General features: G+C 39.2%; 3 protein-coding genes across 5 annotated transcripts in view; 2 read left to right on the top strand and 1 right to left on the bottom strand.

Annotated features, from left to right (window-relative positions):
• Positions 1–1,503: 1,503 nt before the first annotated feature.
• acss2l (acyl-CoA synthetase short chain family member 2 like) lies at positions 1,504–11,374 on the bottom strand. Of its 2 annotated transcripts, XR_003299748.2 has the most exons (19): positions 11,064–11,374; positions 10,713–10,908; positions 8,662–8,753; positions 8,265–8,368; positions 6,926–6,998; positions 6,695–6,770; positions 6,028–6,112; positions 5,646–5,783; positions 5,024–5,194; positions 4,813–4,946; positions 4,273–4,405; positions 4,091–4,147; positions 3,715–3,795; positions 3,413–3,521; positions 3,199–3,267; positions 2,823–2,999; positions 2,046–2,120; positions 1,751–1,950; positions 1,504–1,717 (listed from the first exon to the last, which is right to left on the bottom strand). XR_003299748.2 is itself a non-coding variant. In XM_026375474.2 (18 exons), exons 1-18 carry the CDS (start codon positions 11,185–11,187, stop codon positions 1,823–1,825), a joined length of 2,022 nt encoding a protein of 673 aa, XP_026231259.1. In that variant the 5' UTR covers positions 11,188–11,374; the 3' UTR covers positions 1,504–1,822. The 2 variants fall into 2 exon arrangements, 1 of the variants encoding a protein (XP_026231259.1); XM_026375474.2 differs by having other exon boundaries at positions 1,504–1,950.
• Positions 11,375–12,127: 753 nt separating this feature from the next.
• On the top strand, positions 12,128–18,734 carry ndufv2 (NADH:ubiquinone oxidoreductase core subunit V2). Its single transcript, XM_026375302.1, has 8 exons — positions 12,128–12,252; positions 13,061–13,123; positions 14,591–14,653; positions 15,066–15,182; positions 15,337–15,505; positions 17,178–17,287; positions 18,348–18,424; positions 18,535–18,734. The coding sequence occupies exons 1-8, from the start codon at positions 12,211–12,213 to the stop codon at positions 18,626–18,628; spliced, it is 735 nt and encodes a 244-aa protein (XP_026231087.1). The 5' UTR covers positions 12,128–12,210; the 3' UTR covers positions 18,629–18,734.
• Positions 18,735–20,472: 1,738 nt separating this feature from the next.
• The window catches only part of ankrd12 (ankyrin repeat domain 12), a 31,229-nt gene continuing 26,344 nt past the window's right edge, over positions 20,473–25,357 (top strand). For both annotated transcript variants that reach the window (XM_026375301.2, XM_026375300.2), the window contains exon 1: positions 20,473–20,643. The gene's annotated coding sequence lies outside the window, so the exon portion shown is untranslated. The remainder of the gene's footprint in view (positions 20,644–25,357) is intronic.

The raw sequence follows: 25,357 nt of genomic DNA, 5'->3' as shown, positions 1-25,357 counted from the left end.
CACACACACACACACACACACAGAGCTCACACACAGTGGGCATCTGCCTCTACACAGGCTGGGATGTATAGTGGTGAAAACTCTGGCTCCCACAACATCAACATCAGAGGGTAGTATGGTGTGTCTCCAGAAACAAGTAAAAGTACGGAAGAAATATTAACAAAATGTACTTCAAATATCAAAGTAAATGCAGATGCATCAATGCTTAAATATGATTTTACTGATAAAAATGTTTGAGGTGGTGCTAGTTTTAACTATTTTGGTTTAAATGGTCGAAGAACCAGTCAGTGGTGTAAACTTTTACCACAAAAGCGCATTGAAGGGAAGGAATGGTGGGAGTTTGCAGTTTTATTAAACCATTATTTCTGAGCAGCATTAAAATGCTTTAGAAATAATTTAATCTCTCACTCTATACTGAAATGTACTGAGGGTTGTTGTTGTTGTTGTTATTTTACTGTACATGTCGTTTTAAATTGTACAACTGTTATTTTTGAGCAGTTTCATATCCCACTACATGGTGAGATTGAATAATGAATTTATAATAAGGGATCTTTTTCAGATAATTCAGAAAAAGGCCTAAATCCATGTTTTTGTTTTTTGTTATGTTTTGTTTTCTATAGAGCTGTTTGATTATTTACTCAAACGAATGCTATGGCCATGCACTAATCTGAAACAGTAATATAAGTAACACAGAGTGGGTAGTGGGTAACGCTAACCCAGTAATGCAGGAATAACAGGCTTTACCTGTCCTAGTTTGTTTTTGAAAAAGCTTTAAGGGGTGTTTGGATGTAAAATACCCAGAAATTCACAAACAATGACGTTTAACAATAAAAACAGACATTAAAACCTTTTTTCCCCTGGTCAACATCACTAGGTTACAAAACATCTGCAGACTGTGATCAGAGGAAGGGAGAGGAGGAGGAGATGGAGGGCTGGGGGGGAGTTGAAGAAGATGTGGTGGTGGTGGGTGAAGAGGTTGTCATAGTAACCACTCATCTTCTGCTAGGGGAGATGATATAACGTTACCCGTCGCTGTGTTTCTGGGCTTTTTTCTCCTCTTTACCTACAGACACACACGCTGCTGCATGTATGTGACATGGAGTCGTGAAGAGGAGACAGAGAGACATGTTGCTAAAGAGAAAGGAAGTCTGTCGTTACGTGACCAAATATTAACAGTAAGATAAGAGAGAAGTCCCTCTGAACAACCTACTTCAATCTCATCTCTTAAAAAACAGCTAATTGTTCCTTTTTTTATCTCAAAAGCAGCCGCCTCTTCTCCTCTGTCTCCTGTAATCGCTCCTGAATGCTGCACTAAATGTCAAAGCGGTGAGGTTGCTCCGTGCATCATTAGGCAACAAAAAGCAGAAAACATCAGCGAGGACAGTAAAAAAAGCTTTTACAGTGAACAGCAAAAATGTCAGACAGCAGCTGCAGAGCACGATTCCTGCCACACGAGGGCATCAAACAGCAGCTGTGATAGAAGGTAAACGGACAAGCAACAACCAGATTAAACACTTTATTCTCAGGTCATAGAAATGTGTAGCAGATTTAAAATATACAGTCAATACAATACAAGCCATCCAAAGCTGGGTCTTCTATTTTAAGATAAAAAAAAACACACTGTAGATGCACTTTTTCCACCAATTATATGATGCATTAAAGAAAATTGTGATTCTGTGTTGAGGACATTTCTCATTTGTGTAGGTACAAAAAACCCGAGTGCACACGAACAGTCAGACGCCGACGCACCAGCAGCTTATGATCACCTGTGTTGTTGCATAGTTGAAAAGGAAAGCGAGATAAAGAGGGTGGGGAGGTTGTTTCAGGCTGCAGCTTCACATCTCTGGCTAAACAGCACCTCCACCACCTTCGGGTCAGCCAGGGTGGAAAGGTCGCCAAGGTCCTTCTCGTTGCGGGCAATCTGCCGAAGGATCCGCCTCATGATTTTCCCTGAATTCATCAGAGCCAGAAGAGAAAAATAGGAGACAGATGAGGAGGAGTAGAGGGGGAGTGGGTGATGGTTTCAAGAGCTGTTGAGTTGTTACCTGAGCGAGTTTTTGGAAGCGCTGGAGCATTTTGAATGAAGTCTGGCATGGCAATTGGTCCGATTTTCTCTCTTACTGATAAAAAGTCACAGAAAAGTATTCAGTGCCATGCAGAATACCGCTCGCCTGAAATTAAACCCTATTGTTGGTTTCGCACAACTCCCAGAAATATGGCTGCTTTTATTCAAAGGTGTCTGCATGAGCACATCAGGTAGTTTGAGCAATGAGGAAGCTGCATCGTTTACTCAAAGCTGCATTGAATCTGGTGTATTGAAGAACTTTACTTTATGATAATGTTACAGCTGCAACTCCTACAAAGAATTTCTAAATGATAGATGGATGTTTGTGCAAGTCTGGAAAGAATTAGGCTTCTTTGGTATGAGAGGTTGACTTTTAGGAGTGTTTTGTTTTCCATTAGTATGTAATACAATATCTTTACGATATGAATTGATAGTAATATTAATAGTTAGTTGCCACTCTAGTATTGTATATTTCATTTACTGAGTGGCTACAGGTGTTGTACACATTCTCCTGTGTGTGACTGAATTCTGTGCTTGTATTCATGAGCCTGTGTGATCGTCTGACACTGAGGAAGATGTGGTCGTGTCTATTTTAATGTAGCTACTGCGATAAAGACATTTGAAATTTGGCAAAACATTGTACATTATCTATTTTTGGCCACTTCTTTACAATACAACAAACAATAGAATTGCTAATTTATAAAAACCTTACAAGATGCATCATTTTGATTTTATTTTTCCTTCTTCTGAGCCTCACCCAGTCTCTTGAGCTCCTCCACTAGTGTGTGGGTAAACTCCTTGCTGTCTTTGAGGGTGACGAAGCAGTAGAGACACTCGCCCTTCACCTTGTGAGGCCGGCTCACCACCGCAGATTCCGCCACGTCGGGATGCTCCGTCAGAGCCGCCTCCACCTCTGCTGTGCTCATCAGGTGGCCTGGAGGTCAGCAAAAATAGACAAGGTTATAATTTCCTCCTGTGATAAATCATGAAGAATAAGACTACACGTTCTCGATAGTCTGTGAGTTACACAGTATGTGAAGTTATGGTTTAAATGTATAAATAACTCAATTTGGTGTGGCAAGATTTTGAAAAGCAGCTGTGTTATCAGAGAGTAGAGTCTCACAGAACAATACCTGACACATTCAACATGTCGTCTATTCTTCCTGTGATCCAGTAATAGCCGTCTTTATCCCGTCTGCAGCCTGGGAGAGGAGAAAACTGGTTGCAGAGCACGAACCCGAACAAACAAGTGTTCTATAGCAGGATGAACATCTTTGGTATGTGCTAAATCCAATATGACATACAGTAAGTAATCTGTTTGATTAAAATATGATTTGCATGCCTTACCATCACCAGTGACATAAAAACCTGGAAATTTCTTAAAGTAGGTGTTCTCAAAGCGCTCCTGGTCTCTGTACACAGTACGCATGATTCCAGGCCAGGGTCTCCTGAAAACCTGCAACAAAACGAGAAATACTACCTGAGGAAAAAATGTATACTAATGAACAAATTAATACTATTATTAGTTATTTATTAATATATTTCCAGTTCCACTCATATTTTACATTATTGCTTTCATGATTTACCAGATTTTTTATTCTTTGCTGCTAAAATACAGAAACGTTGCACTGAACTGAACTGAAACCTACCAGATAACCCTCTGCCTCGCCTTCTAGTTCCTCTCCGTGTTCATTGAGGATGGTTGGCTCCACTCCAAAGAAAGGAAAGGTCTGAAATGCAAGAAGAAATGTGGATTTTATTTTAGATAACTGAAGCCTTTCATTATAAAAAAGACCCTGGACACAGATTTCTATTCCAGATCATAGCCTGGATCATAACCCTTTCATGGAAAGCAAAATAAAAATGCACATGTTGTAGTTCCTGCATTGATTTTGTTAAAAGACTGATAAACATTCATATTCAGACGTACAATCCCTCTTTATCAGCAGCTTGCATTGATCAAACTCATTGCATTGGATAGGTTTCACATGCACGAAATAGGTAGTAATAGATGTTGTCACTTACAGCAGAGCCTGGTTTCAGCGGTGTGGCAGCAGGCAGAGGAGTCAAAACATGACCTCCCTGCACAGAAATAAAGAAGCACACAGCTGCTAGTTTAAAAATGACTCCACCGATGTTACAACTGTTGTTGTATTTCTGATTAGTCCGGCCATGTATACGACCAAACTCAAGAGTGTGTTTATTACCGTTTCTGTCTGCCAGAACGTGTCCACTACTGGACATCTGCCCTGACCGACCGCCTCATGGTACCACTGCCACGCCTCCGGGTTGATCGGCTCACCCACAGTTCCTAGAATCCTCAGGCTGGAGAGGTCGTACCTGGCAAAAAGTAATCAGTCTATAAAACCTTCTCAACCGCCTCACACCTCTTAAAAAACGGCTTAAAATTCTTGCCATAATATTGCAAACTGTTTTAATTTCTCATCTGACTGGTTATATGAAAGCACACTGTCTATTTCCATTGTGTAGTTCCTATATCTGACCTAACTGACTGAGCTAAATGTTACAGTATATACAGTAAAGGTGAGCATGATGATGAAAGTCTTAAAATCAAAGGGTGTAAATTTCATATGAAAGCTGGGAAATCCTGTTGAAAGAAATACGCCACTTCTCAGCTGAAGCCGTGCTTTGAAACTACAACTGTAGCTTCTGGAAAATAACTTTTTCATCTATTTATTTGAATTTCTCTGTGTTCTGTGTGAATCTGCGCAGACGCAGGCCCTTACTTCTGCAGTGGCTGCCGTCCGTACTTCATGAGCAGGCGGATGGCTGTAGGAGCCGTGTAGAACTTTGTCACTTTGTACTTCTCAATTATCTCCCAGAACCGGCCCACATGAGGGTGAACTGGAATACCTTCAAACTGCAACAAACACATTTCTATTACTGTCTCCTAATGATTCTTATCAAATCAAAGGAACTTAATCTTGTCTGACTCACTAGAACGCTTGTAGCACCATTTGCTAGGGGGCCATAGGTAATGTAGGAGTGACCGGTGATCCATCCGATGTCGGCCGTGCACCAGTAGACGTCGTCATAGTGATGATCGAAAACATACTTGAAGGTCAGCGACGTGTAGAGCAGATACCCAGCAACGGAGTGGAGAACACCCTGTGCCGTAGACAAGGACGGAAACATGAACGGGGGGATAATTGATCAACAGAGAGACAGTAGAGATCAAAAAGTGTTCTGGTTACAAATGTGTGTGTGTGTGTGTGTGTGTGTGTGTGTGTGTGTGTGTGTGTGTGTGTGTGTGTGTGTGTGTGTGTGAGGAGGAAAACTTTGATGAATTCTGTACTACTATGTGGTAATACCACATAATTCAAAAATAAATCAACTCTCTAAGATTATGCCTTTAAGCATTAGAAAACCACTATTTCTCACTGGAGACAGAAGATTACAGAGTGTAAAAGGTTAACTTCATTACAGCCTTATCCAAGCAGAAAATAGATGCTGATTTGTTTTAAAGATGAGGTTTCACTGAGAATTCACAAGCAGAAAATGAATGTAATGTTATTATTCTAAGTCAAACTGTGTGTTTCTACATCCACTTGTGTCCTACCTTGGGTTTTCCAGTGGAGCCACTGGTATAGAGGATGAACAGTGGGTCCTCAGCGTCCATCCACTCGGGTTCACACTCTTCAGGAGAGTCCCTCATCACCTCATCCCACCACACGTCACACTCTGAGTCCCAGGGGGTCTTAACAGATGAGAAGACATCCAACACATAAAACCACACATTGTTACTAATCCAAAATCAGCAGAGAGCAGTTTGTTTTAGTACTTGGGTGATTTAGAGACCCTCAATTTAAAAGAAACAGGCTAAATGGGTCCTTTAAAAATCAATCTACATTAAAGCTTGTGTAATTTATGAAATATTTTTCACTCTTAGATGTCGATTTGTTTTATATAGTGGGCAGGTGTTTGTTTTTCTTTTTTTTTACCTGTAGTTTGTTGCACCCAGCCCCACTTTTTGTCCTCAGTGCATGGTGCCTGACGACGACGCATTTATTGATGCTAGGTGCGTCTCTGTGGGGTAATAAAGAAAAGTGTGAGAGGCAGTGACGGCAGAAAAAGGTGAGCAGTTATAGAAATCATTTTTATTTTTGTTTTATTTTGCCACCTTCTGACATGTTTGACATCCTTACTGAAAGTGAACTGTTGTGCTCCTGAGTGTATTGAATTGTGAACTTTGTCAGATTTCGATTTATAGACAAATACAGGTTTATTGGGTTTAACAAACAATTCCACTATATTCGTATTTTATCTTTGAATCCTCTGAACACGTCTGCATCCCTGAAACTTTGCCCACACCAGGCTTTGTTTCTCCGCTCACATCCCAGGCTCACGTTGCCACGGGAGACGGGCAGCTTGGGCTTCCCTGTTGACTCCAAGTGCTCCATGTTGCTCGGCAACCCCGTAATGTGGAAACCAGGTTGTGTGTTTCTTCAACATCCCTGATAACAGCTGATGCAGCTTTGCCATGAGTGTGTTTGTGTGTTCGATGACTCAAATGCTAGGGGTTGGGTTCCATTACCAGCAGCAGCAGATAGTGTAAATAAGGGAAGCTGCTGAGAACCAGGAAACTGTTGCTTTGTAAGCAGAACCTACTTTTCCCTGCACTTCTCCAGAGCCTCATCCACAATCTGTTTCAGGTTGATCAGCTTCTCTCCTCTGTAAACACCATCTGTGTATTACAAAAAAGTGGAGGGAGAGAGGGAGGAACATGTGGATTTTTCAACAGAGTCAGTTTACACCTTGAAAATCATGTTTCTAAACCTTAAGTGATGCGATTCATTGTGTGCTGCTGTGTTGGCACATGGGTCTCCTAACTGGACCTACCAGCTGTCACCAGGACGCTGCTCTGGGCATCTATAATCCTCTCACACAGGGACTCAGAGGAGAAACCAGCAAACTGAACATGCAAAGAGAAAGACAAACAGAGAAGAGAAGAGAGGTGATGTGACCATAAGAAGAATAGTTCTGGTTCATTAAAGCTCGGGTCTTTAAGTTTTATCTATTAATTGCGGTGCTGGAGTTCAACAGGGTAAAATAAAGACTTGCAGTGCAGCTAGATTATATAAATCACTGTATTTGAAGGTAAATCCAAAAGTGAATAAAAGTGCAATGTTGAAAATAATCAAGCCTATAAATAGTCTTGGTTGCTAAAGCAAATAGTTGGGTAATCATTTTGCAGTTCATCACCCTTTTAAAGAGTAAATTGCAAACTACTTTTCCTGGAATTGAAGCCTTTTGTTTACAAACATTCATAAATTTTAGACTATGTAGTTTGTCCAACTTACTCTTAGCTAAGTCAGGCACATACAGTATACTGTACATCTTTAAGTGAACATGTTTATACTGAGTTTTGAGTTTTGGTACAGAACTGGTGTTCTCATTTGAAAAGACTGCCTTTCAAAATTCAACAGACTTGTAGTTCTGTAGTTCACAGAGTACAACGTTAATAACTTTAACAACCACATTATGAATCAGATCACTCAGGACTCTGAACTCAGCAAAATGTCACATCATGATTGGCACTGGCTGCCCTGTGTGACTCCATCTATAATTGAAATTTATACTATACAACAATGACAAGCACAGATAAGATTATTAACACTCTAGTCTGCCAAGAAAATGGCCTTTGCAAGTGAAATGAATCCACCTTGGACCACTCTGGAGGTATTTTTAACATGGATGCTAATCTTTGCACGGATGGGGAAGGTTGAACACCTAAAATAGAGTTGGCTTGCTTGCAAAATTGACTCGTGTCTTCCCAAGCTGTCTGACCCATATATTGAGTGAAGGTGCTACCAGTGCAGTGTTCACACAGAAAAGAGCTGATAGCTGGATGAGCAGTGCCCCTTGACAAACAGGAGCAAGTGCTCATGTTCAAGCAATGTTGTCTTGTCAGAGCATTAAATAAAACTAACCTGCACATTGATTTCTACACAACTGTTCTCCTCACCTGAAGTAGCATGTAGCAAATTATGCTTTGCCTCTCTAAACCCCATGGTAGCATGCATTTACTACCACGAGCACTTGCACATACTGCTCATACCTCTAGCTGTTTGTTCAGGAAAGATGCACATCTGGTTCCAGCTCTGTATAAGTGTCTTCTAATATAAAATTATATATACTATATTAAAATGTAAAAGCTGATGAAAATAGTGTTTCTTACCACAATGGAGTGAACTGCACCAATCCTGGCACAGGCCAGCATGGTGTAAACCAGCTCTGGGATCATGGGCAGGTAGATAGACACTCTGTCTCCCTTTTTCACACCTTGATAAAGGACAAAAACATACATGGTTTACAAAATCTATAAACAAATTAATGAGTCTAGTGGCCAGTTCCAGTAAAGACAGTGAAGCTTTAATGAGTTTTGGTTTGTTGGATTTGGTTCAGACATTGTACCATATGTGTAATATGTTACAAGTGCCTTGGACACACTCCACAGACATGAGGAGTTATTTACTTTTAACTTGCTGATGCCAAAAATGCTCAAACAATTCCTCATCCTAGATATATTTTTAGTGTTTAATAATTAGCAGCTGAGGGAGGCATCAGGTTCTCACCCATTGTCTTGAGGACATTAGCACAGCGGCAGACCTGGCTCAGCAGCTGACGGTAGGTGATGGTCATGTGGTGGTCAGGTGAATTTCCCTCCCTAGCAAACATGGCACAAGAAGAGAAACGATCATGCATCCACAAACACGTTTCATGTCCTGCAAGTTCCGTGAGTTCACGGGGGAGATTCCTGTAATTGCTGGGTCTATATTGGGTTTGGATGTTTGTCAGAACAGTTGTTAGGAAATCTATGTGGCACGGTGTTTCACAGGACAGCAGGCTGCGTGGCAGCATGCCTGTAGTGTGGAACAGTACACAGCAGGAATATGGGAACATGTACCTGGCTGGGAGTAGGGGACTTGGCAAACACAAACTTAACAGATATTGATAAAGTGACTTTAGAGAGATGATCATGTGTAATCTATGTGCGATCTAATCTGGGTACGCGTGAAGATTTTAGTATGTGCAAGGCAGAAAACTAAAACCTAATTGGGAAATGTTTGTGTAAATAAAAGATTTCTTGCAAAACTTTAAAAGCCCAGCTGAGCAATAACAATAAATTATAACATTTTGGAAGAGGTTGGACTACTGCTCATTCATAAAGCTGCTTATGATCAAAACAATAACAACCAACAACCAAAAATAACCAATAAACCTGAGTGTGAAATACTATTTAATACTTCATTTAATCACTGAATTGCTTAGGACTAAAACTCATCTATGTCTGGTTCTCTGCTGTCTTTAGCTTCTGTGCTGCAAAAATCTTGAACACTTTCCAGATTGTCTGTGTTGACTCCATAGTATATAAAAAAAACATAACTGAACAAACAACATTTCCTTTAATATTCAATAGGGGATGTTTTTCTTTTTAATACAGAGGCAGATGATATGAGGTTAAACTTTTCTGTAAATCGAACAATTTATTTTTGGTACTTTACAGGGTTAGGAAACTTGAGGTGAATGGGTATAAATCACTCAGTGTTTGCAATGTTTGTTCAAAAGGTGACACCATGGGTCAACTCAGCTGTGAGAGAGCAATGACACCCTTCTCTATCTCACATGAGAAGCCAATACAAACAATTAAAACAAACCACCACAGGGGTTTGATTAGGGAGCAATGTATGCTTTAGTCACATCACAGTGTAATAGAACTCATTTCCTTAACATCTAAGAGTTAAACATTCACATTGTTATTTGTGAGGGACAATTTTTGATGTAAGTGAAAACATTATTGATGATTTGGTATCAAACTGTGTTGTCCAGTAAGCAGTGGTAGCTCAAAGTCAGGTAGAGGCACCTAGCTTTAAAGTTGTCTAGATGCTGTTTGCATAAGGTGTGCACTACAGTCATATACGTGTTTAACAGTTCAAATCAAACCATCTGGTAACTGATAAATTAAATAAATGAACATATCATGTGGTGAAATCCAACCAGGATGGCAAACACTTACATAAGTGCTTTCATGTAGTGCAAACAGTGTTAAAACACTTGTGTAGGTGATGGTTGGTCTCCACTGTGCCCAGTTCCATAGAGGCCCTATTACTGATGAGCTTGCAGAACAAATGTTTCTTGTTTGCTAAGCTTCTTCAGTTGACAGAGCAAGTATGTGACTTAATGTAAACACAAAACAACATAAACTACGGCCTTTGTGGTAATTTCTCGATTGTGCGGGAATTTACTTTAAGTGGCAAGAAACAGAAGTCAAAATCTAGAAAGAGAACAATAAGAAATATATGATCTCAAATCCAAAACGTGCACCTGAAGATAGTAAACAATCTACTAGATATTTTTTTATTGGGAGATTCTGGTGAGATTAAAGTATTATGTATATTATAACAACAAACCCTTGTTTTGCTATTACAAAAAATCCTGCTCTCTTTTTATTCTGACAGGACAGACATTGAAACGCCGACACTGTGTTGCATCAACTGAGGTTTGGTTTCACGCACTGAGGTTGCAACGAGGACACAGCAGCTGCCATTGACTGAAATACCTGACGTAACTCCAGGCAGTATTTCCCCTCAAAGCCATTATTCACTGTGCACACGTTGTTGCTTACCAGTAATAGGCAACCTTTTCTCCAAGGTCCCTCTCCTTCACATGCCTGTCCAGGACATTATAGCATATGTTGGTTTTCGCCCCCTCCATGAATTTGACATATATGTTTCCTTTTGTTACATCAAAGTTGTACTGCAGCATTGGGCCTGTTGCTGATTTCTTCCAGAAGAACTCATTAGCAACCTCTTTCCAGAAAGCTAAAACAAAGTGATTTATGTTATGTTAGTGTTACAGGCTGCAGACAGGGCAGATAAACATTAAGAGACACTGTATACGTACAGGATCAGAGGAAGGTGAAATGCAAGGAAACTCTGCAAGCATTGCACTAAAAATACAGATGCGTTTGACCTACCTTCTGGATTCTCCAGAGACTTCCTGTACAATGCCAGATATGAGTTAAAATCAGGCACATGACCATCCCTCTTCAAGTCATCAGGAGGGTAGTACATTTTGTCCTGAGATTCAGGAACAACCATTGTGGAAGGACCAATGCAGACAGGCCTAAATCATCTGAGACTGAGTGAGAAAATGGGTCAATCTGGAGTCACTGCTGATCTGTCGGGATCGCTCTAGGTAAAATAGGAATACTACAAGGCTTTGGGTGCTGAAGCAACACAATCCAGCATGTAGAAAGATCCACCTCTAATCCCTGAGCTGCAGGCTCACTCCAGTCTGCTTAGTGCTAGAGCAGCCAATCGACTCCCAGGGTGCAGCACTCCCACTTTTTCATTGGATGCGTCCTCCCTGGCCTGTTGATCACATTATTTTCCCAAGCAAGAAGGTGGAGCAGGTAGTGGAGGAGTTGTTTATGGGACGAAAACTGGAGATTCAATCAAGAGTAGGGGGGGTTTGAGCTGACAGGTGGTGTGATAGGTGCTCTCAGATAAGAGACTCATTCATTCATTTAACAGCTTTAGTCTTGTAAAAATATATTCAACTAGTAAATTATGGATGAACCACTTGTCAGTTGCCTACATTAAAATGACCTCCGTTTCATCTTTTAAGAGTCTGTCAAACAAGTCTGGGCTAGACCTGCACACACTTTATCAAATTCAATACTGTTCACTTATACAAACTGAACACCAATACAGTACTTGCACGTTTGTACTTAGTACTTCAACTTGTGTTATGACTTTCAAGTGGTACTTTCTTAAGTCAGTACTTGTACTTGTATGTGAGTAGTACCACCTTTGCAAGAGCCCCTCTACTTTTTTTCATTGTGTCTGTTGGTTCTGTTTATAAGTACAAATATCTGTAAGAAGGATTGCTGGTAAACATCCCTTTAAAAAATCAAATTTCAGGTTTCATAACCCAGTTAAGAGGAAATGTTGAAATGGCTGTTTTGGCATCGTTCATCTAAAAGTTGAATCTGGGATCGATTCAGTGGCGCCTTCACTGCCTGATGTAGCGTCACACGTCAGACCCTCTTAATCGAGTGTGAGAACCGTTGCTGTCCCGTCCATTTGCTAACAGACCGGGACCAAACTTCAAGAGCCAAGATGTTTTTGTCTGCGGCTGTTCGCTCTGCAGTATCGCAGACGGTATGATTGTGTTATTCCTTATGATTATGGGCAGCGGTGTGAATCCTAAAAGTATGCTTTAAATAATTTTCTGGAAAGAAAATGCAATGACTCCTTGCAAGGGCAAGCAGCAGTGCAGGCCTCTAAGCTAGCTAACTAGCTGGCTAACGTAGGGTATAACTAGCATGCTAGCTAGTTTAGCTTTTTAGCTTTGTGCTGTCAAATGATTACAAGGTGATCCTTGGACAACTTAGCAATGCAGGGGCAAATCACACACGGGAGCAATTCACTTTTAAAACTAACTTTATTATGCCCGTTTATCGTCGTTGATTATTGATAGGACTAATGAGAAGTGTGAATTCAGAGTTGTAGCCGCCTGTTATGTGTGTGTTGATATTGCAGTTGTACAGGATGGCAACGTTTTGGTTTGTGGTGCAATCACTTGCTGTATTTAATAAAAACATAAAGGTCTATTATCCACCTTGTGTTGGAAGTTGACTTTGATAAAACTTCACATTACATCACATTGCTGTATTGTATTTCCTTTTATTAGCCTGTTAACCTGTATTTCTATCTGTGATTATGTGTTATGTGATTACTTCTATAAGTAGTAAATTTATAAATTTTATTTAATAAATATCAGTGAAAATTGACACATTTTTACAATCTACAAACATCAGATGTTTTTGGTTTTTGGTTTTTAAAGTTTCATTTACAAGTCACTTCAGGTAGTTTTTCTTGTAAAGCAAGATGAAACCACCAAAAGTCTCAGTATCAGTTCACACACTAGCTGATATTTTATCTGTCTTCTGTGTCTCTTTGTTTGCAGGCCAGGCAGGTCAGAAGTCTGCATCGGTCTGCTGCACGCGCTGGAGCTGGTGGCATTTTTGTGGTTAGTTAAAGTTTCTTTGCTAATGATGAAGAGGTTAGATACAGTGTCACTAGTGTTGTGTAGTCAGCCTAATAAATTGATAGTTGGTGAAAAACCTCACAATTAACTTTGTGGGTTACATTAAATTAAACACTTCAGTTTGTCAGAATCTGTTGGAGATATCTCAGAGTTTGATTAATGTGACCCTGAATATTAGTGGTTTTTAGGTTTATGTTCCAGTTTTTAGATTTAGAACAAGGAATCAATAATCTGAAGTACCAGGTAGCATAAAAATAAAAAAACTCAAGTTTACAGTTACACTTCATAGACAGTCAGTGACTGTGGTGACCACAGCATTCAGAACCATGTTCTGCTCAATACTGATATTTTCATTTTATCTCTGACCTTGTATCAGCCATTCCAACTGTAATAGAGACCAACAATATTGATTCTTTCCACTAAGTTATGCACTCATCCATTACATAAATATGTGAGCTCAAAATATAGATTATGTTTAAATAATTACTACTACTAATAATAATAATATAAATTTAAAAGTTTGTGTTTTTATTTAAACATTATTTATTCTTTATCTCCATTGTGTATTTCATGAGGTGTTGTCCATCTAACCTAATGCTACTTCACATTGAATAGCACACAGTAAAACACATCTTATTATTATTATTGTATTCACCTGTAATTTATATATTTATTTAGACGGAATTAGCCGGCCAATCTGTTGTTTAAATTTGATGAATGCATAACTCAGCAGTATACTTCTGCTTCCATTCTTGCTTCAATATTCCCACTGGTATCAGTTTTTTACTACTGGGAGCTGCCTTCAGAGCCTGTTAGAGCCACGCTGTGCAACAAAAACATCACACGTGATAATCTCATGTAATGGAAACATGCCATGGTTGCATAGTGTTTAGATAATTAAGATGTTTTTGATCTGGGTTGGGATAGGGAAAATAAGTATTTGGTTGAATTGTCTTTGAGCCTCTCCTCTTCATTCAAAAATAATGTTTTTGACATTTAACTTCAAACACCATTAAATTTGAAGTTGCTCCCTTTGTTGACTACTCAGGCATAATTTGCTGCTCACAAGGGGGCAGTGTGTGCAGAAGTAGAAATAATTGTTATCTGTGCGGAGTCTTTTCCTGTGGTCTGATAGTAGCACCTGTTTCCCCCTGGGCCTACATGATGGGTTATTCATATTTTATCAGAGACTGTTAGCTGCTGCAGAAAAGCTTCTCACTGACACAACTGAAAGTGGTAGTTGGCAAGGAATCTGCAATAGCACCTTCATATATTAAATTTGGAAGATATGTTTATCTTATTTATATTTTATTTTTGATAGCTTCAATAAAGGCTTTAATATAAATTAAGGATATAATATAAATTACCTGATACTTTTTTTTCAGGGTAATTCTATATTTAGTGTACTGATGTAAACTGTCCTTTAACATGATGAAATTTCTGTCTTAGCACAGAGATACTCCTGACAACAACCCCGATACTCCTTTTGAGTTCACTGCAGAGAACAAAAAGGTAAGAATGACATCTGTGTTGAGCCGTACTCAGATCAGTCCCACATCACTTCATTGCACCAATATTCATTATAACCACCTGCATTTGCTGATTCCAAGATGCATTTTCTATGAATCTGTAATTCAAATTCAAGTGCAAACAAGTTGAGCATGTCAGATACATCAATGGAGGGCCATGTCTGAAGAGCTCAGAATGCCCTTTTTAAGTGAGCTTCTGTTTCACTAGTTTGTTAGTTTTTTGTCTTTTTAATAGCCTGAAAAATGATGCTGTGGTTTTCTATCCATATTTTGTAAAAATGGTATTTGCCACTAGAGTGAAACATGAGCACCTCACAAATTAAACCAATTGTAAATAATAAAGTGCAAAAGAGGAATGCAATAAAGATGACATTTATGGTATTTTTTCCCTGTAGAGGCTTGAAGCAATTCTTTCAATGTACCCTGTTGGACACAAGCAATCAGCCACCATCCCAGTGCTGGATTTAGCCCAGAGGCAACATGGATGGCTCCCCATCTCTGCTATGAATAAGGCATGGTGATTCTTTTAGAATTGGCTTTGTAGCTCTGTGTTGCCAATTTGATATTTATAACCACAATAACCATCAGTTGGACGATATTTTAATGACGGTCAATACAGCAATGCATCCTCTGAGTCACTGACTGTTTGGAATTGTTTTCATTCAGGTTGCGGAGGTGCTGGAAATCTCTCCAATGAGAGTGTATGAAGTAGCGACATTTTATACGATGTTCCAGCGTCAACCCGTGGGAAAATACTTCATTCAGGTCTGCACAACAACACCATGCATGCTCTGCAACTCAGACAGTATTCTGGAGGCCATCCAAAACAAACTGGGTAAGAGAGCCATTTTCCATAGTACGGCAGTACACTAATGAAGAAATGAAAACACAGATTAAAAACAAGGCTTTTTTTATTGTGTATATTTCTGTCAAACAGATTAGGAAAGTCATATAGGAATATTAATAAACATGTAAATATACAGTTGTCAGTGTTATTCAAACAACAACGAGGTGCAGCAGCAAACAAGAAGAAAAAGACATACAAGACTGAAATTAAACCCCACTTCAGTCTGTGTGGTATTGAACAGAGAACACTGATCTTTGTTTGTGCTTTCAGCTGACCAAATAGTGTTAGAAGTCACATGTAGTGTATCAGTTATGGATGGTTAGGTAGTTCTGCTCGAGTTAAAAAAATCTGTTTTAGTAACAGAATCTGCAGCTTGTCAAAAAGGATAAGCAACACAGACTGCTCGATCCTTTCCACTTTTACACATTTTGTTATGTATCAAGACTGATGAAATTGATTCAATTCTTTTTTCTCATAATTCCACACAATACTCCACAATGACACAGCAAAAAAAAAAAAAATCCTTGGTTGCAATGACAGCAAGTTTTCTTGGAAATGATCCTATAGGCTTAACACAGCTTACTTTTTGGTAGTTTCTCTCGTTAAACCTAAAACTGCTCAAGCTCACTCAGATTTGATGGGGAGTGTGACCAGCCTCTGCCAGGTCTCTTAAGATGTGCTTCATTGGGCTTCATAGATCTTTCAAAGCTTTGCCTCGTTGAAATGTAACACTTTATTTACATCAAGATAGCTTTGAATGTTTCCATCCATTTATATTACGCCTGGTCCTGACTAATTCCTGTTGTGGAAAACATACACACAACATGATACTTCGCCAACCACACTTGAAGGGATTGTGTTAATAAGGTGATGCTTGCCGCTGTGTTCCCTTCATACATACCTTTTGTGAATTAACAAAATAGTTCAATCTTGTTGCTTCTCATGGTCTGAGAGTTGGCCAGGTGTCTTTGGATAAAGTCTCGGATAAATCTCATGGGCTACGATACTGCCACTGTGAAAGGATGATGTACAAAACTTACACAGCAGGGGCCTCTAACATCTGCACACCCCCTGGTTATGGTTTATATGCTTCTATGCTATATGATTTAGCCTCACTTTCAGCAGCTGCAACATTTATGTGGTTACGCAAGGATAATTGATATTTTTATGCATACTTTGTGTTCAAATTGGCCATTATGCTAAATCAAAGATTATATATGTACATTTCTAAAGCTGAAATTTTTGTACTTCACCTTACAGTTCCATCATTGAACTTGTGCTAAAATGAGACCCAAAATTAAAACCCTCGACATCCACCTAAGCCCCACCTAACCCTAACCCCCCATGTGAACTCTGGATTTTATTCATAGCTTTGGGTTTTCCTAATTATGGCCAAGCAATTCATTAAACAGAGATTTATGAAACCATCTGGTGGCTCAGGTGAAACAGAAGTGTCACCTGAGCTCAATTGCAATCATCATAGTTTGTGTCAGTAAGTGTCTGAATAGTTATTATACATTTACAAAAATATTTTTGCTATGTAATTTTCGAGTTATTGCAGAGTGCAGAGTGTTTTGTATGCAATTTAAGATGAGTCTGAAACATAACCTCACGTGGAAAACTGTCTGTATAAAGCGTGCCTACATTTATTTCTCCACAGGTATCAAGGTTGGAGAGACTACTCCAGACAAAATGTTCACTCTAATAGAAGTGGAATGCCTGGGTGCTTGTGTGAATGCTCCAATGGTCCAGATCAATGACAACTATTATGTGAGTGCTTGACGACTTTGTGCAGATGGCTTCCTTTCTGAACGTTGTAACCAAATGAACAAAATTAGGTTAAAGCCTGAAATGAGTTTTGCAAAGAATGTCTGCAGAGAGCGCACAGCTTATTTCAGGAATGCTACTTCTTTGGAAGCCGATACAGCTGTGGGACAGTTTACATATTTAATGCTTAAAAGAAGTGGAAACCATCACAGAATAATAAACAATTATAAATTAGTAATAATCTGGCTGGAATAACAATATTATTTTAGTTTTAAAAATGATTAACTTTGAGCCAAAAGTGAAATGAGAAGTTTGCTTTCTGGATTTGTGGTTAAACATTATCTGAAATTAATTGTGCAGCCAATTTGGTTTTTGTAAGTAGAGCACAATGGAATGACTCAGCAAATCCTTCTGTTATCATTTGCATGTATTTTATTTTATTAAGATTGGACAGTTGTCAGGTTTTTAGGGCTTTAAATATCAGCGTGTTAATCAACATGTCAGGTTGTTTTTATATTTTTATTGTAGTAAGATTATGAATTGTATTATAAAATACAAAAACTACCAAGCTAAGGTTTCAGGTCTGTCTGTTTGCCTTTGTTAAAAGCAAACTCAAGGTCTGTTATTTGACACAGTTTTAACTCTTTAGCACTTACTATAGTCAAAACAAATCTGTCAAAAGGGATTTAACTGAACTGACAAGTACAACCACTTTTATTTTGTTTTCCATGTAGCACCGTATTTTAATGTAGTTCACTTATGCAGGATAATTAATGATGACAAACCAAGAGAAATGTGAATGAGAAAAGTGTTCATAGAATAACTGCTGCTGTAGAATTAGTGAAAGCACTAACTTTATGCAGCTGCACTGTGGTATTTAAAAAAATAATCATTGTAAAGCACTGTATGAACTATCACCATGACAATTTATTTTAAATCCATCCTGTGTTAAAAAACAAGCTATAGTCATCATAATCTTTTAAGACGTCCGGAGACAATTAGCAATAAAAAACAGTGCACTATGTTGCTTTTCTCCTCATTTGTCTTGCTTTCTTGTTTCCAGGAGGACCTTACACCCAAGGATATTGATAACATTATTGACGAACTTAAAGCAGGCAGGGTCCCACCACCAGGACCCAGGTACACGCGTACAAAATTCCCATCAATTTATTAATATAGATGCCTCAGTGACACAAGTATATGTTCACTGGCTGCACAATAATCCATGTTTTTCTCTCCTTTTTCTACAGGAGTGGGCGTTTCTCCTGTGAGCCTGCAGGAGGATTAACTTCTCTATCAGAGCCTCCCAAAGGACCAGGCTTCGGTGTAAGATCCGACCTGTAGATGTTTTCGGCCATCATGTGCTTTTTTTCCAAAAGCAACTTGTTCCAGAAGATATTATGTTTAACTCTGACATATTGTGTAAATAAATTGTTGTATCTATGCTCTAGTTGTGTGTGTCTCACTTGGACATATGTAGGTAATATAACTGTAGGTAATGAATCTATAATTTGACCTATGAAAACAAGTTGCTTGATAAATTATACATAAGATTGAAACTATGTCCTACAGAAACTTTTTGCAACCATTAATAATTTGGTAGTTTTCAGACTTATTTAAATACTACTATATTTAATTAATAATTACTTTCAGGTACTTTGAATTAGACTGTTGACTTGCACAAAATAGGTTACATCTAGTATGTTACATGTGGCTCAAACAAATTAGTGACTGCTTTTTTGAGCTTGTAAAGGATCAGTTTTGTTGTGTTGTCATGCAGCTCTGGCATGTTAGAGATTTCCATACCTGAGCAGTCCCCAAAACAAATTATTTTAATATAAACTTGGTCACAAAAAGGTCAGTCTGCTTTACCATTTCTAGAGCAACTAATGATTAATTTCATTAATGATTCATCTGCATACATTTCACAATGAATCAGTCTGTCTAGAAAGTCTCAAAAATAGTGAAAAGATGCAAACTATAATTTCCCCAAGACCAAGATGATGTATTCAATAGCTTCTTTTATTCAACTTACAACAGATCCAGAAGCTTTAACCCATACATGTTAAGAACTTTAGCTTGACTAAATGAGCAATCGACTTAGTTTATTATGTTTCTGTTGATCAACTGACTTCTAGCTGAATTCACTTCACTTGTTTGGACTAGGATTCAGGTTTTACTCTGTATATGCAAAAGCAAACTCGGATGCATTTATTTGTGAATAAGTACATGTTTACATTGGACAAATCTTGATTATTCTGTTTCTATTAGTTATTAAGCGAAGATATCTACAACTCACATACTGTAAATTGTAAGGCAACTTAATGGTAAAAGTAACTTCAGTGTATGACAAGTCAAAGGTAATTTAATTTACATTTAGCAGACTTACAAGTGAGATGCAGGGTAAGCTAAGGAGGTAGGCCATAGCTGGGTTAGTTTTAAAAATGAATTATTACTAGCTATAAAGGAATTTCAGATGGCTTTAAAGGTAATCCGTGGAGGCTACTGTGGCCTTCAACAACACAGCCCCTTCCTACGGCTGCTCTTGTCATTTCCATGCCGCCCTGGTGGCCTCTCCCTCCCCCACTCCAGTCTCTCCTGCGACTTTGAAGCCTGCTCTGCAACATATAATAATATGCACCGGGGCGCATGCGCACTGTAGCCACCATGATGCAAATGTCACTGCGCAACCAATTCAAAGCGGGGCCCGTACAAAGAATTGGCGGGCTAAACGGGCAAATGGATAGCGCTCGGTTTATTAATGTACGTGCGGCTAAACTATGCACCCATGCTCACATGAAGGAAAGGCGCCGTCTTTCACCGATTAACAGCAGCCGTGATGTTCGAGAAAGTTCCCACTGACCGCAACACAGCAGCGGAAAAGATGACGTCAAGCGCCCATTACTGCGCTCCCTCTCTAGTGCTTTCGATCCCAATTCGCACGCTAAAAAAGCCACCTGCGAATGCCACACACGCCGCTAGCTGACACAGTACGACGGCGCCGAGGATATTGTTAACGTCAAGGGCGTCGATTTAGTCGCGGCGCCAACAAAACAAGAGTTTAAATCGTTTGACACATACCCATCTAGTCTATCCAGCAGACGGAGAGCGCTCGGTGGGGCTCAGGCGGTCACATGGCCGCTCTCAGCCAATCAGAGCGCGGCTTGCATGCTCGCTAGGCTGTGCAGTGAGCGGACGGCGACGAACGGCTGCGATGTTTTCAAAAGCGGCGATGAACGTCACACAGCCGTAGGCTACGGTTAACGTCCAATTATTAGGAAATAACAGCTTATATTGCGCAATATTCACATATAGCTCAACCCGAATGAGTCGGTGGGAACGCGTAAACCAAGTTAAAGGTAAGCGCATAACGGGGTTTGTTGTTTGATTGTGTCGGATCACGAGGGGTAAAGATCCCAGTTAACGTTAGCCATCTGGCTACAGCGAGCAAGGCTAATGTTAAGCTAACCCAACGTAAATTGCGTGCGAAAAAAAAAAATGGGATGTTGTGTGTTCCGAGTGGGCTCGGTATAGTTGTGTGCCACGTGTTTTACACACATTGTGCACTTTCTCTGGGCTAACATGCGTTTTCACGCGTATCCGCGCGCAACAACTCGCTCCCTGCGAAGGGGGAATAACGCGCAGAGAGCTGACAGGAAAATGTCGGGGCGAAGCACAGTGAGCCGCGCTAGCGCCAGCCAGCCAGCCAGTCATCCAGCCAGCCAGCCAGCCAGCCATCGAGGCTGCGTAGGGCTGGAAACGAGCTTGCTAGCTAGATTAAGCGCTGGGGAGGGGGAACGTTGTGAGGGCACTGAAGGGGCTGCAGTGGGCTTTTGTCTTCGCCTGTGCTGTGCTCTCGTCTTGTAACGTGATGTTGCCACTAAATATAAAACCCGAGCTTGAATTTTCTATTGCTTGGTCACACGGCGACATAAACAACGCATACATGTGGAACTCATTTTAGGGTGTAGCATTAAAAATGCCTTATGTTTACTAACCATTACCCAGTTGGATCGCTCAACAACATATTGCTGTCTGTGTTGAAGGCAAGCACCAGCGACATTACCGTGAGGTGGGTGGTGTTGTCTGCAATGGTTTAGCCAGCGCCACCGCTTATTTACACCCAGCACAGCTGTAGGTATAATAGCTCAGATTTAGTGTAAAATATAGTTATGATGTGCTAACACATACAAGGAACTAGCATAGCTTGAATAACCAGGAGGTTTTGCGCCTCCCAGCCAATGACTGTGACATTTTGGGGGTGTGTTGCCTGATACAAAAGCTGCCTGTTTTTAGATGGCCTGCCAGCAAAATGTCAAAATCAAGTTTAAAATGCCTCCCTTTATACTGCTATTTTATGGAGACACCGTTTATACGCACTTAAATTAAAATGAATCATTGTATAATTTCAAAAATGTTAATGCTTTTCAGCTCATACATGTGTATTTATGTACTATTAATATTGTTCAGAATGACAACTATGGTGTCCTGGAGCTATGTAATTACATGAACATGACTACGATTATTGGGGGGGGGTGTAGCTGATTTGGACACTTCTATTTAGAAAATAATATAAACATTATAGTATAATGCATTATATTTTTTCTTTTTGATGAAGAATAATGTATGTTCTGTGGCAGAACCCCAAGTATAACCACAAGCTGTCTGTGCTTAAAAAGAAATGACTTCGCAATGCAATGCATATGAAAACGTGCCAGAGGTATACCTGGATAATGTTAACATTTAATCAGACACCAAAGGCATTATAGAGGTGTTTGAATATCGCAAATCTTGTGTATTCCTCAAAAATAAAATTGACATTTAGCTTGGTAAAATTCAGTCAACAAAGCAAACCAACATTTGGTTATTAGTTATTGTTAAATTCACCCTGTGTGGCGATTAAGTAGTGACATTAGTCTGCTTTTTTTCTTTTTTTTTTAACTAGTCGTCACATATGCTCACATAATACTGTGTAAGATGAGCTTTGGAGCTAGAATGAAAGCTATGCTTAGTCATTTCACTCATTATTACACATTAAACCTGAGAGGTGGAACTAATCGATAAAAATTGCCTATCGTGGTGTACTTTGGGTCGAATGACAACCTGCATGCTCTCAGTCTTCATAATGCGTCATGTTTTGACATTATTCATCTAAAGCACAGGCCTTACTACCCATCATATTTGGAACTTGATGAGGAATTTTACGTGTGCTTTAGAAGTAGACTTTAAACGTCTGTAATTTTCATTTTATGATACAGTAAGATATGTTAGATTGAGAGTTGAATTTAAAACCATACTTGACCCATTGCCTGTGTGGCTTGCAAACATTTTATGTTTTACCTTTTTGTAGGTTCTATAACAAACAAAAATGTTGCTAGTCTTGCTGTGCAGTTGTAAAAGTTCTATCACTTTTATGGTGTCTCCGATGTCTCCAGTGTTGTTTTCTGCCAGATTTCAAGACCTGTACCACCAGTTTGTAGTTAACTGTATGTGTTGGGATTAGCAGGTTTTTCATCAGTGTTAGTGTAATCAGATTCTATACCGATTCTGTTTTTTGGTTCATAGTCATTAGGTATTTTTTAATGTCAGTGATGAGCTTATGCTCATAACATGAGAATTGATACATACCCTGCAAGTGCATTTGGCAACTAAGGTTTTATCAGGTGGCGATTTGGCTGAGAGTAAATGAGTCCTACCACAGGGCTAGAGGTTGTAATCTGGAAATATGGTTGGTAAAAATAATTGATGTAACGGCACACAACCATATAATTTCTGGCAATCTTCTACAGGCACTCTGGCATCAGTAGCACAGTATCTTTTTTTGTCGTGTCATTGAAATGTTTTGCTTGCTGGCGGTTTACTCTTATGCCAGTTTATCCATGTTTGACATTGAAATGATGGCACATATAAATGTCATTCCGTCAAAATGCCTTCTTCTTTAGACCTGCACATAAATGTAAGTGGAAATGAAAACTTAAATAACCAAACGATGAACCATACAATACCAACAATAAATCACTGCACTCACTATAATTCTGTGACAAAATCGACCTAATATTCATTAATGATCTAGTGATTACTTGTTTTTAAATATAGTATGTTGTGTAGTAGTGTAGAATAGTCAGTGCACGTTAAAACTCTTAACTGTAGTTGTTTTGAGGTTCTGGTTCAAAAGTGACATGCACTCAAGTAATCATGTTACAGTCTGCTTTTTTCGAGAAAGCTAATTTCTTAAGTGTCACGTAAACGGGAAACCTGGTTATCACAATCGGGATAGGGGATTAGAGAAACCAGATTTTCCGATGTAGATTTCTCCTGAATACCGATTGCTCTGCCATGTAAACATGTAACCGGTTTTCTAATCATCTTTCTGCAGGAGTGCATGTGCATAACAAAGGCTGCAGACACTAACCACTCTACTACTGTCAGCCGAGAAGTGCTGCTGAATAAAAGATCATTACATTGACCGATGCAATCTTGTTTTTAAATCCACCTCTCTAAATAAGTCACTTCATGTGAATTTCTTTCATTTAGACCGTTTGAGCTGTAAAATGGGGCACTGTGATGTTTCTCTGCGTGTCTATCTCACAGCCCCGTCCATCACCTCCCAGACGCACGTATTAAAACAAGGAGAGAGAAAAAGAAAGGAAAAGCGATTTTAGAAGGATCTTTTCTGTCTCCATATAGCTAAAATTTGTGAACCATGCTTCCAAAATCAACCCAAGGACAAATAAGATTACTCTTTTGCTGCATGCATTCTCAGATTTCCAGTAACCAGGTATCTTGAGTGCATGTAAACGCACTGATTGAAAGTCAGCTGGCACGCTGGACGGGTCGATAATTTGTCACAGTGGCTAACAGGTGATTAATTTAGCTATTTCATGAATTCAGTACCTGGGCAACAGGTACAGATTGTGCAGCTAAATCAACTTTGAACTAGAGATACTTTGAAGGAAATTGTTTTACTGATCAGTTAAGACGGCAGATTATTGAATAAGCAGCATGAGCATAAGCATGACTTTGCAGTGAGATGATTTTTCTTTTTTATTTATTTTAGTATGGTCTTTGTTGCAAACAATTGGTCATCACAGTATTTTTTTGTCATAGCTTACATTGGCCTAATTAGCAATGGGTTTAGTTAGTGTAAACAAAGTAACATGTTGGATTTAAATTGTGTTGCAACAGGAGGTCCATCCTACTATGGATGCACTATTGTTACGCAAGTTGCCCATTGAAGTTGGGGCAATAATAAATAATAAGAAGACATGAGATTTTAACACAGACAGCATGATGCAATGTTTACTTAGGCCAAAATAACTTGGCAGCCAGTTCCTCTGTCAGCAGCAGCAGTCTGATGATATTCCTGCAAGCTGTCCACCATAAAAAATATAATGTCGTGGGTTCTTTTTTTTGTTTGTTTCTTTTTTTACCTGCTTTTGCCTTTTTATATGAATTAAATCTTTATATTCTGTATGGTCTCTGGTCATCAGGACACAGCTAATGTAAAGTCTGCTAATCATTTGTGTGACTCTTGAGATATTTTTTATCAATGTTCCAGATATTTAGATGGTTAAATTCAGGTTTTCTAATAGTTTTGTCAAATAAGGTTAAGAACTGACAAACCAGATAACCATATCTACGATTAGAACACCCATAACGTATGAAGAACAGGGCATGTTTGTATGATGCTTGTTTTCTAGGACCAAAAAATATATGTAGCTCATACCGTCAGAAGGGGGATATGCCCAAACTTTAAAGCTTAACATGAAGTTAGGAGTCCTCCACAATCTATTGATACCACTTTTCCCCTTTCAGATTCAACAGGTAAAGTTTTCTAGCCATTTTACTTACCTTGATACTTTTATAATTTGTGTTTTTAAAGTGACATTACAGTAAGCAGTGCCATGTGGTGCTGCACCTACTGCTAAGTATTGCTTTCAAAGCTGGTGTATTTGACTGTCATGGCCAACTGACTAATGCCACCGTTAAATCTCCAGCACACCACATATATAGGATGAATTTAACAACAGGCAATGTCCAAGAATTGCTCGGCCTTAACTCACGACAGTTTCA

The sequence above is a fragment of the Anabas testudineus genome, chromosome 17 (assembly GCF_900324465.2).
Source record: "Anabas testudineus chromosome 17, fAnaTes1.2, whole genome shotgun sequence".
Classification (NCBI taxonomy): domain Eukaryota; kingdom Metazoa; phylum Chordata; class Actinopteri; order Anabantiformes; family Anabantidae; genus Anabas; species Anabas testudineus.
This window is presented reverse-complemented; position numbering and strand designations above follow the sequence as displayed.

Excerpts from the sequence above, each read along its gene's own strand:
- ndufv2 (XM_026375302.1), top strand. The coding sequence starts at position 12,211 with ATGTTTTTGTCTGCGGCTGTTCGCTCTGCAGTATCGCAGACG. Across the intron at positions 14,654-15,065 it reads TCACTGCAGAGAACAAAAAG|AGGCTTGAAGCAATTCTTTC; the intron begins GTAAGAATGACA and ends TTTTCCCTGTAG. Across the intron at positions 15,506-17,177 it reads GGCCATCCAAAACAAACTGG|GTATCAAGGTTGGAGAGACT; the intron begins GTAAGAGAGCCA and ends ATTTCTCCACAG.
- acss2l (XM_026375474.2), bottom strand. The coding sequence starts at position 11,187 with ATGGTTGTTCCTGAATCTCAGGACAAAATGTACTACCCTCCTGATGAC. Across the intron at positions 5,195-5,645 it reads GCTCCACTGGAAAACCCAAG|GGTGTTCTCCACTCCGTTGC; the intron begins GTAGGACACAAG and ends TCTACGGCACAG. Across the intron at positions 3,000-3,198 it reads CGACATGTTGAATGTGTCAG|GCCACCTGATGAGCACAGCA; the intron begins GTATTGTTCTGT and ends GCTGACCTCCAG.